The sequence below is a fragment of the Suncus etruscus genome, chromosome 6 (assembly GCF_024139225.1).
Source record: "Suncus etruscus isolate mSunEtr1 chromosome 6, mSunEtr1.pri.cur, whole genome shotgun sequence".
Lineage (NCBI taxonomy): Eukaryota > Metazoa > Chordata > Mammalia > Eulipotyphla > Soricidae > Suncus > Suncus etruscus.
In genome coordinates this window covers 49274261-49289969 of record NC_064853.1, presented here as the reverse complement: position 1 = coordinate 49289969, position 15709 = coordinate 49274261, and the positions used below count along the sequence as shown (strand labels likewise).

Below are 15709 nucleotides of genomic sequence, written 5' to 3'. Positions count from 1 at the left end.
GTCTGATCCGGCCCGCCAGCAGTGAGCGCTGTTTGGTTGCCAAGATACCTGCCAGCATATACACTCAGTGTATATCCAAATATCAGGAACTATGCATTCAAAATGGTAACCATCTTTGGTAGCACTTATGCCTGTGAACAGACTTTTTCAAGAATGAAACATCTGCAATCTCCAAACAGATCAAGATTAACTGATGCCCACTTGTATCACTTGTTACAGCTGGCAGTAACAAATATGGAACCAGACATTGACCATCTCTTTAGCCAAAAGCAGGCCCACAGTTCCCATTGAAATACTGGTGCATGATCTGTTTATTTATAAATGGTTTTCATTTTATTTATATAAGATATGTGCAGTGTGAGTAGGAATTAGTAGCTCATATAGTCCGGCCCTCCAGCTCTCTAAGGGACCGTAATCCGGCCCCCACTTTAAAAAGTTTGAAGACCCCTGCTTTAGGCCCATGGGGGAAATGCCACAGTACAGCCTGTCAGGTACACAGGTCTTTGGTTTCTCAGGCATCAGAGACTCCATTTTGCTCTCTAAGTCTTATGGCTTCCAACAAAGCAAGACTTTTTAACTAGAATTATCCGTCGGGCACGGCTCCCTGGAAGGTGCCATGGAATATTCTGAAGGGGATGCAGGAGCCCTGAACCTCTTCTGCAGAACCTGAGCACAGAGCATGCCTCTCCCAGGAACCCCAGAACTCCAGGGTGAGGGATGGCAAGTGTTCTGGGGCTTCTCCATCACTCGGACCATTGTTCCCTCTCCACTCGGGTCATTACTGGAGACTGAGAAGTGGGGCGGGGGGACCCTGAGTCCCCAAAGCGCGCGGAGCTGGGTCTTGGGGCGTGGAGTGGTTTGGGGGAGCTCCTCTGCCTGAGTGGGAGGGGCTTCGGGCTGGGGGCAGGGGTGGGGCGCGCGGGCGGGGCGCGGGCCAGTCTCTCTTCGCCCCAAGAGCTGCCGGACCGCGGACCATGGAGCCCGTGTCGCTGCAGGACTTCGTGCGCGCCCTGGACCCCGCTTCCCTCCCGCGAGTGCTGCGGGTCTGCTCCGGGGTTTATTTCCAGAGTGAGTGACGCCGGGGCGCCCACGGCGTCAGAAACCCCCCAAGTCCCGGGTTAGAATCAGTGATTTGGGGTCTGGCCCAACTTCTCTGCACCTCGCTATTTTATTTTCCAAGGGAGACTTTTGCTTGCCACGCAGGGTAGTGCTCAGAACTCACGAAGCACGCCGTGCAGGGTGGGTAGATCCGAGCCAATGGTCGGGTGGAAGTTGGGGAAAACCTCAGAGTGCATCAACGAATTTGCTCTAGGGTTGGTACACAGGTGTGAGAAGCTGAGCTGTGGCTTGATTCTTCTCCTTTTTTTTTTTTTTTTTTAAATCCGTCTCAGGGGTTACTCCAGGCTCTGCACTCAGGAATCACTCCTAATGGTGCTCAGGATACCTTCTGGGAGGCCAGGGATGGAACCCAGATCAGCTTCGTACAAGCCAAGCATCCTACTTGCTGTACGATATCTCTGGCCACCAATTCTTTAGTCATTTTAAATAGGTGTCGAGGTGGGAGAGGTGCAAGGCTTGTGCTTTCCGATTTGAGCTATATCCCAGACCCTGACGTTCGTTAGTTTGTTTTTCCAAGGTCGGTAGGCTCCCGAGCATTTCTCTGGGGGCGACTCACCTGGACAACAGCAGATTTAGTACTAGGATTCAAGGGCATGATGCTGCAGTCATGCTGTGATCCATGGGATCCATGGGATCATATCCATGTGATATTCATCAGGGGCTTCCAGGGCCAGACCCAGGAAGTACCCCTGGCGTGCCCCTCCTCTTGGAGGCAAGGATAAAGGGGAGGAGAGGATGAAGAGGTAGGAGGGGTCACCCCACCCTCTTCTTCGTCTATTGCAGAAGTTTGCAATCCAGTTGGGGTATCAGTCCAGCCCAGAATGGCTCTAGAAGGATCTGGATTTTCCAACTCTAGCTTAGGTCCTGCAGGCACCCGTGGTGCTGCTTCTCACTCAGACCTGACAGGTGCTCTGTGTGCTAAAACCGGTTCCTCATTTGGCTCTCAGGGTGTGTAAGAGAAGTTCCATGCGTGCTGAAGGACTGAGGAGCACTCAGCACTCTGCACCCCGAAGGGTTGAGAAGCAGGTCAGGGGCTCTGACTACACTGCGTGCAGACCCTGAGCTCCTGAACTTATGTCTCAAGTTTCCTTTGATATTCTGGTCACTATGGGCCACCCCTTCAGCCTCACTAATGACTGTCACTGTTGAGGAAAGGGAATGCTCCTGGGCTTGAGACACAGTGAGAAGAGAGCAGGGCTGCACTCATCAGCCTCCACCACACACCCCACAACTGCAGACAGAATGAGTGGAGTGTAGTCCTGTCTGCACTCATTCTCCTGGGAGTCTGGGGTGGTATTGTTCTGTTTTGGGGCCAAAGGTGCCCCCCACCCCCGCACGTTCCCATCCCTCTCAGCAGGTTGGGAGTTTTGGCCTCTATTTATAAGAGACAGCTTCATTGACACTTCCTGACATGCTTTCAGTGTGTTACACTAGGGCTGTGCTGCTGTGCTTGAAGGTAGGGCCCAGATTCTGCCCATGGGGCTCCTCTGACGAAGTGGTGGGGTGGTTGTTAGACCATGTGGCCCAGAAGGCATTACTACTCCTCTTCAGGCCTGCATCCTAAAGGCAGGGAGACATGCCGGTTCTTCCCCCCATTCTGTCTTGAATATGGCGGCCTCAGGCCATATTCATCAGGGGCTCAAAGAAGCCCACAGGGAACACAGTGGGAGGTTTTGCTACCTTGGGACAGCCAAGTTCATCATCAGTGGGCATGGACATGGGAAGGACAGCAGTGCTTATTGGGGACAGGGGTTTGGCAGAACAGGGAGATTGAGCAAATGTCTCTGCAGGCTCCATCTACGAGATCTGTGGGAATGAGTGCTGCCTGTCCACAGGGGACCTGATCAAAGTCACCCAGGTTCACTTGCAGAAAGTCATCTGTAAGAATCCAGGAACTGGACAGACTTTGGAGCTCGCTCTCAACTTCCAGGGTAAGGTCTCCAACCACTATGTCCCAAGAGCCCTGATACCTTCCCACCCCATGTGCTAGCCAACCCAGCATCAGATGCACCCCAACCCTCATGCACACACAGCCCTCATGTCCACCACCCAGCCTGAGGGCCTGATAGCCTGGACTTGAGAGTCACATCCTCTCTCCATATGCCCCTGATCATCTCCATTCACTGCTCCTGTGTTCTCTCCCCTAATGTTTGCTATCCCAGCTGTATTTCAGGCCTTGTGTTTCTGGAGATAGGGGAATGAGGTATAGCTGGTAAAGAGGCACTCCTGTAAGAACAGTGCAAACAGGACAAGAAGTGGCCCCTGAGCTGGTGGAGGGATCTCAGTTGGAAAGAGTAGCAAGTGCAGAATTGGGGGCAGCAGAAATCCTATGAGACTCAGTAATTCTAGAGGCATGTAGCTAAGCTGGCCATGGACCTTGGTGCTGAAGCCCCAGGTGGGCATCCCCGCTCTGCCAGTTGCCAGCTGTAGCCTTGGATCCTGTGTCTGCTCTGTACCTTGACCTCCTTCGAAGAGACTTGGAGTTCATGTGGGGGTTCAGGGAGTTGCTATGCTAGAAATCCTCGCAGGAGCAGTGTAGCTGAGGGCCTCTCTTGGGACTGACTGGTCACCTGGATGGGACTTGATTCCCTACTGTTGTGCTATAGCTCTGGCCCCTAAAATTTTTTCTATATAAATTACTTTATATAAAATATGTATTACATAGTTGATCATAATGCATTGTTTCTAGGTTAAGTGAGAGTGAAATGGGAAGGTAAGAAGTGGATGCAGGCACATGGCAGCTTTGTTTTGAAAAAATTGAGGAGCCAGTTTAAATATGGAGTTAAGGTGTTACACTTATTTATTTAATAATAAATGTTGACTTTTGTTGCTGCCATGTCCAGTAACTCCAGCAGGGTTCATGGCTTACTCCAGGCAGTATGCTTAGGGGTGGCTCTGGGGGAACCATACGGAGTGTTGGAGATTGAATGAGGTTGGCTGTGTGCAAGGCAAGCACCTTACTGGCTGTACTATCTCTGGGTCTGTGAGCACCTTCTTGGGACTCATGCTTGGGTTCTGCTGCTTCACGGGTTTGCTGTGGTGTCTGTGGGGCCACTGTGGTATCTGAGGTATTTGACTGTGATGCTCCTCAAGGACATTGTATTGTTCCATAGGGTCATTGTAGTGTTCTGTGGGGTGCCTGTGGTGCTCTGTGAGGTTACTGTGAAGTTTTAGGGTGACTGAAGTGCTCTACGGGGTGACTGTGGTGTTTGTGGGGTCACTATGGTGTGGAGTGGTATTCAGGGGTGGGAGACAGCAAAGATGCCTGATCACACTTAGCTGAGGTGGGCCCCAGGGATGTACTTGTGAGGAAGTCCGGGCTTCTAAAACTTTCTCCACTTGCAACTACTATTCACCCAAGCAAATTTTATATGACCCTGCGCATACAGATAGATAATTGTATCAACTTGAGATACAAGTTGCTCATGATTGAGTTTTAGTTGTACAATGTCCAACACCATCCCTTCACTAATGCACATTTCTTTCTTTCTTTTTTTTTTTTTTTTTTTTTGGTTTTTGGGCCACACCCGGCAGTGCTCAGGGGTTACTCCTGGCTGTCTGCTCAGAAATAGCTCCTGGCAGGCACGGGGGACCATATGGGACACTGGGATTCGAACCAACCACCTTTGGTCCTGGATCCGCTGCTTGAAAGGCAAACACTGCTGTGCTATCTCTCTGGGCCCACCAATGCACATTTCTACCACCAATGTTCTCAGTTTCCTTCCTGTCCTACCCCCTGTCCTCTCCACTTCCTGCCTCGATGGCAAACATTTAAAAAACATTTTTGGGGTTTTGGGCCACACCCGATGACACTCTGGGGTTACTCCTGGCTATGCTCTCAGATATAGCTCCTGACTTGGGGGACCATATGGGACGCTGGGGTCCATCCTAGGTTAGCGCATGCAAGGCAAATGCCCTACCACTTGCATCACAGCTCTGGCTTTTTTTGGGGGGGCCACACTCGACAGTTACTCCTGGATGTATGCTCAAAAATTGTTCCCGGCAGGCTCATGGGCTGCTGAGAATCGAACCCAGATTTGGCCAGTTTGGCCATGTGCCAGGCACATTCCCTACTGTTGTGCTATAGCTCTGGCCCCTAAAATTTTTTCTATATAAATTACTTTATATAAAATATGTATTACATAGTTGATCATAATGCATTGTTTCTAGGTTAAGTGAGAGTGAAATTATTATAAAAGAAAAAAGAGGGCTGGAGAGATAGCACAATGCTAAGGCATTTGCCTTGCACGCAGCTGATTCGAACTGATGGTGCTTCAAATCTTGGCATTCATATGGTCCCTCAAGCCTGCCAGGAGCAACTTCTGAGTGCTGCCGGATGTGGACCCCCCCACCAAAAAAAAAAGAAGAAGAAGAAGAGGAGGAGGAGGAGGAGGAGAAGGAGAAAGAAAGAAAAAGAGTATAGCAAAAATAATTGTGAAAATTATTGTATCTTGCAATGAGGACATTGTCAGAAGGTTTAGTAAGCTCTTATTGCTAGTTGATCATTCTGTTACTTCCTTTGTTTATGAACATTAGATGGCTCCAGATATACATTAACATCTAAATTGGTGTGTTCCTAGGAGATGATAGTTTAAAAAAATTGGAGTTGTCTTCCAGCCTCGAGGTCCAGGAATTCCAAGCAGTATGACTGATAATATGACTTTTCTAGATTGTGTTTTTAACTCCCAGGACTTCTGGAAGTGAGAAAAAGAGTTATGGGGGAAGATGACTGTACTCACTTCAGAAAAAGTCCTGGTGATGTCAACCCAAATACAGGCATACATGGAGTTTGGTTAGATTGGTGTCTCTGCAGAGAGCCGTAGATGAGTGGGAAGCTGAGGCCCTTGTTGAAGCAGCAGTGGTGGGTGGTAGGTGCAGTTTGCATGACTTTGGCATCATGGGGACTTGGCTCATCCTTTCCACTGAAGTTTTTTTTTTTTTTTTTGGTTTTTGGGCCACACCCGGTAACGCTCAGGGGTTACTCCTAGCTATGCGCTCAGAAGTCGCTCCTGGCTTGGGGGACCATATGGGACGCCGGGGGATCGAACCGCGGTCCGTCTCCTAGGCTAGTGCAGGTAAGGCAGGCACCTTACCTCCAGCGCCACCGCCCGGCCCCTCCACTGAAGTTTTATGGCAGACATTTTTAAAACAATTTTTAAATTTTGTACAAAAAATTACTAGAACTGGGGCCGGCGAAGTGGCACTAGAGGTAAGGTGTCTGCCTTGCAAGCGCTAGCCAAGGAAGGACTGCGGTTCGATCCCCCAGCATCCCATATGGTCCCCCCAAGCCAGGGGCAGTTTCTGAGTGCTTAGCCAGGAGTAACCCCTGAGCATCAAACAGGTGTGGCCGGAAAAACCAAAAAAAAAATTACTAGAACTTTTATTTATAATTATTGTTTCCCACCACCTGTGGCTCAAACGTAACATCCTGTTCCTATCCACAACCAGGAATACATAGGGTGTTTTTCAGAATCATTTGAATGAACCTTTACATTCTAAACTCTACCTTTTCGTGTCTCTTAAAAGCTGCAGTGAGGTCAGGGGAGTAGACACTGACACATGCTGCTGTGTTGCTCACTGTCTGCATGTCTGTGGGCATAGTGTCTGCCAAATCCTGTCCCTGCTCACACATCACCTGTGGCCTCAGTTTTGGGTCTGCATAGTTCTACACATGTTTTTGGTCTCAACATTCACTTTAATTGTGGGAGGGAGGTTGAGGGCATCCCTGGTGATGCTGAGAGCTTACTCCTGGCTCTGCACTCAGGAATCAGTGCTTTAGGGAATATATGGGATGCTGAGGATCAAACCTGGTTCAGCATGTGCAAGACTTAGCACATGCTAAGTCTTAGCTGTTGTACTATTGCATCTTTTATTTATTTTTTTTTTTTTGGCTTTTGGCTTTTAGCTTTTGGCTTTTGGGTTATACCCGGCAGCGCTCAGGGGTTACTCCTGGATCTATGCTCAGAAATCACTCCTGGCAGGCTCGGGGGACCATATGGGATGCTGAGATTTTATACCACTATCCTTCTGCATGCAATGCAAATGCCTTACCTCCATGCTATCTCTCTGGCCCCCTATTGCATCTTTTTTACATTCTAGGGCCTTGGTGCACATTTTAATCTATGTATTTACTGTTTTATATAAATCCCTCCTCTTGTCTATTGTGTTTATAATCATGGGGTTCCCTCACATCATTGTGGTGCTTATACCCACTAAATGGGAAACCCCCAGAAAGGAAGTTGTTTTGAGAATGGGATGGGGGTAGGGTGGGATAACCCTGTGGTAGGAGAAGGACAGAAGGAGTTGTGGAAGGATGTGGATGAGAATGAGGACCAGGATGAGAGTTGGGCAGGAGGTCATTAGGTCTGTCACCCTAGGTAGTTTAGCTTAGGGTTGAGCTGGGCAGATGGGAGATGGGGAGACCTGGAGGCAGAGCCTGAAAGGGGACAAGAGAGGAAGGTATGGGAACCTGAGGATGTTGCAGCACCTGCTTGTGAATCCTCTGTCCTGTTCTCTGTCCATCAACTATCTCTCTATGGTCTGTCTGACAGTTCCATCTGTACTCCACTCCACCTATTGTCTAGTCACTGGGGCTGTGGGGTTTCTGTGGAAATTTCCCAGGCTACCTTAGTCACTTTCTACTGTTGCCTCACAGGCTCCTTCATCCCTCTCACTGGCTCCCAGAGCTATGGAAGCCTGGAAGAGCTGGTCTCAGCTGCCACTTTGAACTCCAAGAAGCTGCCTCTCTACTTCATGTTAAACTGCAACATCACGGTGAAGAATAAAATGGTGCCTGCAGGCCAGATGCTCACGCTGGAGGCAGTGAACGAGAGCTCTGAAGTCCGCTCTGCACGCTGTGTGCAATACTCGGGGCAGCAGAGGATGGAGCTGCATCTCCCCCTGTCCCAAAAGGGGCTTTTCTGGGAGTGGGAGTCAGGACCCCCGTGTACCTTGCTCCAAGCCCTGAAGGTTGCAGTGCCTAAAGAATGTCTCTTCACCTGCCCCAGTCTCCTCTGGAATTCACTGCTCCTGCTGCCCCAGTTCGAACTGGAGGCCATCATGCAGAGTGAGTGGCTGGGGAGGGACTCAGGGCCCTGAGATCTGTGCCAGGAAAAGCCTCCACTAGCCTTTCCATTGAGCAGTTTAACCAGTATATATGACAGGGATCTCAAACTCTCGACCCGTGGGCCGTTTGCGGCCCTCCGTACAACATTTTGTGGCCCTCGGTCGGCCTGCAAATATCGCAGTATTCGCGATTATTCGCTTACCGAATAATCGCAATAAAAATCGCATTAGTAAGAAAAAAATCGAGGGCCCGGAGAGATAGTACAGCGGCGTTTGCCTTGCAAGCAGCCGATCCAGGACCAAAGGTGGTTGGTTCGAATCCCGGTGTCCCATATGGTCCCCCGTGCCTGCCAGGAGCTATTTCTGAGCAGACAGCCAGGAGTAACCCCTGAGCACCGCCGGGTGTGGCCCAAAAACCAAAAAAAAAAAAAAAAAAAAAAATCGCATTAAACATTCGCATACCCCGAGCAGTTCCGTTCGGGGTATGCAAATGTTTAATGGGATTTTTTGCGATTTTTTTCCTTACTAATGCGATTTTTATTGTGAATATTCGGTAAGCGAAATACCTTATGCGGCCCTGCCTCACCCCGACTTTGCCTCCTGCGACCCCCAGGTAAATTGAGTTTGAGACCCTTGATATATGATGATATATCTGCTTCCCAAAGAGTGGAAGAGAGTTGTGGGAGGAGCTGGGAAGAAATGGGAATGAGCTCCCACTCTTGTTCATTTTGGGGTGGCACCCAGAAGTGCTTAGGACTTTTTCTGGCTCTGCACTCAGGGATCAGTCCTGGGAGGCTCAGGGGACCAACAGAGTGTTGGGATTTGAACCTAGTCAGTTGCATGAAGGCAAGTGCTCTACCTTCTGTACTATTGCTCCAGCCCCAGGGGGAAGGTTTTTTGTTTGTTTTGCTTTTGCTTTTGTTTTTGGGTGCTCAGGGGTCACTCCTGGCTCTGGCTCAACTGTCACTTCTGGCAGTGCTCAGGAACCATATGAGATGCTAGGGATCTAACCTGGGTTGGCCACGTGCAAAATGAACACCCTACCCTCTGTGCTATCACTCCAACTCCCCACTTTTTTTTTTATTTTATTACAACTAGTGCCAATGTCCCAGCCGTGGACTCAGCCTATTCCCCATGGCTCAGCTTAGTTGCTTTGGCTCCCAAGTCCTCTCGAGGTGTCTGCACATCCTGGAAGACATTTTCTGACTTTCTGGAAGTTGTCCAAACTCCCCTTACCTGAAGTTGACCCTCATCCAGGGTTCCCTGAACTCTTGTGTGGGTGGGGTAAGAGCACAGCCAAGAGTCTCAGCAAAAAGGGCAAGAGAGATTGCCCTGTACTCTCACAAGGTGATCTGAGTAAATCATCACCACTTCCCCAGGCCTCTCACTTGAAAATGACATGAGCAGCCCCTGCTGTGAGCAGCAGTTTTTCTCCCTGACAGGATCTGTCCCCTGAGACCCCCCAGCACCCAAGGAGGAAGTGATCCAGCCCTGGCTTGCTTCATGCTTCTGTTGATTTCCCTTAGTCTATGTAAACCCAGAACATGTTTAAAAGTCAGCTTAGAGAATCCCATTCAAAATCCAATTAAACTTTAAGAGCTCAGGGGCCAGAGTGACAGTACAGTGGATGGCCAATCTGGGTCATATCCCATATGGGTAATACCTCATATGGTCCTCCAGTCCTGCTAATAATGATCCCTGAGCACATAACCTTGAGCACTACCAAACCGAAACAAAAGGTGGTACAATAAGTGCATATCTAGTGTGTGTGAGGCCTTGGGTGTCCCCATTCCCCAGCACCACTAGAATGGTTGCTAGAAAAGATAAAAATTAAGGCCACTGAGAAAACTTAGGAGGATGGAGACATTCTTTGCATTCAGGAACCTAGGTTTTGTTCCCTGGCATTTCATGGTTCGCATAGAACCACTGAGAGTGGCCTCCAAATAAAATGAATGATAATGAAACCAGATAGGGAATAAGTGCTATTACATGATACAACCTGGGTTTTTGTTTGTTTGTTTGCTTGTTTATTTTTTGGGGCCACACCCAGTGATGCTCAGAGGCTACTCCTCACTATACTCTCAGAAATCACCCCTGGCTTGGGGGATCATATGGACGCTGGGGAATCGAACCACGGTCCTTCCTAGGTTAGCGCTTGCAAGGCAGACACGCCTTACCACTAATGCCATCACGCTGACTCCAACCTGTTTGTTTTCTAGATTTCTTTATCTTTTTTGGGAGGGCACAGCCAGTGGTGCTCTCAGGGCTTACTCCTGGCTCTGTACTCAGGGATCCCTCCTAGTGAGGTCAGGGAACCAAAAGGATGCCAGGGATCCAACCTGGATCCATTGCGTACAAGACAAGTCCCTCACCTGCTGTACTGTTTCTCTCTGGCTCCAATACGGATTGTGTTTGGAGGTCTCTTAAATGGTAATCAGGAGGCCAGTGACCTCCTGCTATTCTTGACCATCTGGGTAGAAGTTCAATTGGAGACTTGAGGACATCCTACTAGGAGAGCCCAGAGGTGTATCCTCTGGTGTTTAGGTATCCTGTGGTGTTTAGGGACCTCCAAAGACTGTACTAATCTATGTGGTGCTGGAAATAGAACCTGGGTCAGCTGCCTTCAAGACATGTACCTTAGCCCCTGTATATCTCTCTAATCCTTTTTTTTTTTTTTTTTTTGGATTTTGGGTCACACCTGGCAGCGCTCAGGGGTTACTTCTGACTCTAGGCTCAGAAATCACTCCTGGCAGGCACTGGGGACCATATAGGATGCCGGGATTTGAACCAATGACCTTTTGCATGAAAAGCAAATGCCTTACCTCCATGCTATCTCTCCGGTCCCTCTAATCCTTGATTATCCTCCTTTTATTTTATTTATTTATTTATTTATTTATTTATTTATTTATTTATTTATTTATTTTGTGGTTTTTGGGTCACACCCGGCAGTGCTCAGGGGTTTCCTGGCTGCTCAGAAATTGGTCCTGGCAGGCACAGGGGACCATATGGGACGCTGGGATTCGAACCGATGACCTTCTGCATGAAAGGCAAACGCCTTATCTCCATGCTATCTCTCCGGCTCCGATTATCCTCCTTTTAGAAACACATTGAATTAATCACTGATGCATGGGATGATAATTTATTTTTTTTTTGATTTTGGGTCACACTGAGTGGTGCTCAGGAGTTACTCCTGGCTCTGCGCTCAGAAGTCACTTCTGGCAGGCACAGGAAACCATATGGGATGCCAGGATTCAAACTACCATCTGTTCGAATCAGCTGCATGCAAGGCAAATGCCCTACCGCTGTGCTATCTCTCCGGCCTCTGGGGGGTGATTATTTTGATTCAGAATAATCCATAAAAGAAGATAAAGTTAGAGAGATGGGGGTAAAAATAATAAAGGAAACCAATTATGAGCTGACTGTTGATGCTAGGTGATTAGGACAGAGGATTTATTATACTGTTCTACTTTCATATATGCTAAAAAGTTTGCATGATGACCTGATGAAAGAGGTTGAAGGAGGGACTAGAGCGAGTAAGGCTCTTGCACGTGACTGACCTGGGTGCAGTCCCAGCATGCCCTAGTGACTCCTGAGTGCAGAGCCAGGAGTAAGCCCTGAGCATGGCTGGGTGAGAGCCAAAAACAGACAAAATAAAACAAAAGGTTGAAGGAGAAGCCAGGGAACAGTGGAAAGTGTGGGCAGAAGGAAGAGCAGGAAAAGCTGGTTCCTCTGCTCCAACAATGGGGGTCCCCCCAGCATCCCCCAAGTAACCTCCCACCCACAGTGCGCAGGACCATGGTGAAGATCCCTTCCACCCTGGAGATCGACGTAGAGGATGTCACGGACTCCTCTCAGCACATCTACTTCATCAAACCTCTGATGCTGAGTGAGATCCTGGACCGCGGGGGCCCCTTCCCCCTGTCCACGGAGATTCTGGAGGTTCCTGATGGGACCCCCATCTTCCACAGCCCATGGATTAACTCCTTGCGGAAGGGCCAGCGGCTCTGCATCTATGGCCCGGCCTCACCTCCATGGAGGGTCCTGGCCTCCACCAAGGGCAGGAAACTGCCCCGACACTTCCTGCTCTCTGGAGCTTACCAGGGCAAGCTTCGGAGGCGGCCCCGTGAGTTCCCCACCGCCTACGACCTCCTGGGTACCGTCCAGCCAGGCCGGCCACTTCGGGTAGTAGCCACGAAGGACTATGAGTGTGAGGACTTGAACCCCGAGTTCCCGTCCCTGGCTGTGGGTGATAGGCTGGAGGTGTTGGGGGTTGGTCAGGCCTATGAGACTCAAGACAAGATCATGGATGTTTTGGTCTGTCAGCGACTGAGTGACCAGGTTGGGGAGGAGGAAGAAGAAGAGGTGGAGGAACCAGAGCGGATCTTGCTGCCTCTCTACTTCCCGGGGCCCTTCGTGGAGGAGATGAGTGATGGTCGACGCTACAGCCTGGCTGAGCTCACCACCCTGTTCCCACTGCCCAGTGAGGTCAAGGTGGTGGCAAAGGATGCTGGCTACCCTGATGACCCTCTGCCCTCCTTCCTGGGCCTGCGGCTGGAGGAGAAGATCACAGAACCCTTCCTGGTGGTCAGCCTGGACTCTGAGCCCAGCATGTGTTTCGAGATCCCTCCCCGGTGGCTGGACTTGACCGTAGTGGTGGCCGAGCGGCAGCCCGACCAGCTGGCAGTGTCTATGCCATTGGTCTCTATGGAGGAACTGACCGAGCCCTTCTATTATCACCTGCGCAAGCTGCCCACCCAGGAGAGTCAAGCCCCACCTCCCAGGCCGCCCAAGCGGGGCATTAGCCAGAAGAGCCAGAGCTGCAAGGAGAGAGAAGGGAAGGTACCAGTTTAATTCTGATATTGTTAGTATTTTGGGGGAGTCCTTGGGAGCCACACACACCTTTCTCTTGTCTGGTGCAGAACTTGAGCATATAAACATGCTCTTGTCACTGTTCTCAGTCTGTCCTGTCCTGGCTGTCCTGATGTATTTGAGGATGGAAAGTGAGGGTTTGTGAACTCTGAAGCCCTCTCAGGGTCATCAGTGAGAGGTCTGACCCGGAGCAGAAATATCTCCTTCCAAATTCACTTCTCCCATGCACTCCCCAGTTCCAACTTTCTGTCCTTTTCCACCTTAACTGTTTCTACTCAATGAAAAGACTCCCAAATCCTTCTCTGGTTACTGATGAGCCTCATTTCCTGAACCTGCTGTGGTTTCCCATTAGCAAGAGCCACTGTAAACCCTTTAGCATGTCAGGTCTTAATAAGCCAACTTGAGTCTCATCTTCCCCCACTCAACATTCATGCCCACTGCAATCCATGCTCAGACAAAGGGAAATTCCTGAATCTCCCTGCTGAAGTCAGTGGTATCTTAGGTGGGAGCCCTGGACTGCTCCTGTGTTGTAGCCAGGGTGTGGCTGAGAGGCCCCCCTGAAATGGAAGTGGGAGAGGAAGAGAAGAAAATGACTAATACTGGGAGGGAAATATGTTTTGGGGATCCTGCTGACTTCTGCTGCTTCTCAAACTTAGCCTCGAGTTATCCAGCCACAGTCAGTGCTGCCCGAATCCAAGGTGAAGACCTTGCCTGGGGTTAACCAGGATATCTCCAACCTGTACAATCAGATTACTAACTCCAAAAAGAACCTCAAGTGTTCTAAGCCTAAGATCCAAGATCCAGGTGAGTCTCTGCCAGCCCTCCCCGCCCACCTTGCTCCTCTGCTGACCCTAACCCTGGGGGGGCTTCCTGGGGTCTCAGATGGTTGAAGAGTGATAGGGGGTGGATGTAGGGGATCCCAATGTCCCTATCACAGGAACTCTAGGGACCTGACTTGGCAAACAAGTTCTCCCCAAGTCTTCTCTTGAGGCATGGGGTGTGCTGTTTGGCCAGAATAGCCACTGTTTCCTGAGAGAGGTCAGCACAGAGACTCTCCTTGCCTTGGCTTTTTGGCAGACGATGATGAACACGATTATGAAGAGATCACGGACCAATTTCAGAAAACCCTCTAGGAGCTGGGGAACCACGCTTTCCATGGCTGCTTCTCAGGGACTCTGAGCCACCAGCCCACTATTATGAGCTGCAGCAGGCCCTGGACAAGATCATCCGGATGTCAGACTGGATTTGTGATGATTGGGGTGAACTGGGGCCAGTGCAGCACTAGCCCTTCATGGGTTCCACTTCCTGCCACCCATGTAGACCCAGCACCATGGATCTGACTCACTTAGCTTCCTGTGTGGGTATTGGGGAAGCCAACTGGTTTCCTCAAATACCAATGGCCTTCCACCAGGCATCCACAGCTTCTCGGGAGAAGGGATCCCATCCTGAACTCAGCCAACTGAGAACCCTTTCTATTTGCCTCTCACCCTCTTCCCTTCCAATATTTTATCTTATTCAGGCTCTGGGAGGAGAGCTAGCCATAGAGACTCTCAGATGATTTCACTGAGAAACAATAGAATAAAATAGAGTTAAACTGGGGAAAAGATGCTGTATCACTAAGTTCTGTATGTGCCAAGGTCTCTGCCACCTACAAACACCCTGCTCTGAGATGATCATGTGCCTCATGTTCCAGCTCAGGAAGCAAGCTGTAGAGAGAGCTTTAGGAGGCAGTGAGTAGATCCCAGCTCACCCTCTGCCCCTGCAATATGAATGAATTCCCTAACCTCTCAGCTTGTTTCTTTTTGTGTACACGAAGCCAAGTTATCTACTTCACAGGTTTAAGGATCAAATGAGACCATCAAACACAGTGACTAGCACATAAACATTTCAGTATCGTTGTTGACCAAGATCGCACAGTGTGCTTGTCCCTTATACCAACACCCTTTCCACATGCCATCTCTGTCCCCTAGTCATGGAATTTGTCCCAATGTTTGAAATGCAAGTTTCCAAGTTTCCAAGTGGAAACTGTATACTGACAGGTTGGACATCCTCATCGTTTAGAATCACGAAACTTAGAGAGCAAGAGCAAGCCTGTGTGGATGCAGAGGCTAGTTTAATTTCTGAGGCCACTGGATAGGTACTTTTGTCTCACTCTGAACCTTCCCTCTCCTGGTAGATGGGTATTGGTATACTAAAGAAAAGTCTGTTTGGCCTTGGTACTCAGAAACCACCAGGTGCAGACTGGCTCCATGGTCTCTCCTGATGGGCTTGTATTATTTCTTCACAGCTACCCTGCTTCTTCAGACCCTTTTGCCTAAGGGGTTAGAAACAGTGTGTGGGATGATCTCATAACTCACGTTCTTTTATTTTACACAAGGAAACAGAAGAGCCTTATCAGAATATCCCTTCATGCTTACTATATATAACATACTAATATGTTGATAGATAGCTGCTAAATAAATGCACTTAAACGGGGTGCATACTCAGAAATAAAGCTTTGAATTTTTCTCAACTGCACTAAAAAAAAAAAGGCATACTAATCCACAGCCAATTTGTGTGTGAGAGAAGGATTGGGGGTCACACTCAATGGTAATGGGGACTGAACCTGGACTTTCTGCATGCAAAAATTCTAAATGGTGTCTCTCTAATAAATACA

General features: G+C 49.3%; 1 protein-coding gene across 2 annotated transcripts; it reads left to right on the top strand.

The window, feature by feature from the left end:
• The first annotated feature begins 974 nt into the window (after positions 1-974).
• THEMIS2 (thymocyte selection associated family member 2) lies at positions 975-14373 on the top strand. Of its 2 annotated transcripts, XM_049774812.1 has the most exons (8): positions 975-1068; positions 2910-3050; positions 7775-8185; positions 11969-12123; positions 12508-13023; positions 13208-13217; positions 13717-13857; positions 14131-14373. In XM_049774812.1, the coding sequence occupies exons 1-8, from the start codon at positions 975-977 to the stop codon at positions 14184-14186; spliced, it is 1524 nt and encodes a 507-aa protein (XP_049630769.1). In that variant the 3' UTR covers positions 14187-14373. The 2 variants fall into 2 exon arrangements, with proteins under 2 accessions (XP_049630769.1, XP_049630770.1); XM_049774813.1 differs by lacking the exon at positions 11969-12123 and having other exon boundaries at positions 7775-8094; positions 12463-13023.
• Positions 14374-15709: the final 1336 nt, after the last annotated feature.

Bases quoted from the DNA above. Each gene is read 5' to 3' on its own strand.
- THEMIS2 (XM_049774812.1), top strand. From the start codon at position 975: ATGGAGCCCGTGTCGCTGCAGGACTTCGTGCGCGCCCTGGACCCCGCT. The intron at 12,124-12,507 runs GTTCCTGATGGG...TTGGTCTGTCAG, and splicing joins TGTCCACGGAGATTCTGGAG to CGACTGAGTGACCAGGTTGG. The intron at 13,858-14,130 runs GTGAGTCTCTGC...GCTTTTTGGCAG, and splicing joins GCCTAAGATCCAAGATCCAG to ACGATGATGAACACGATTAT.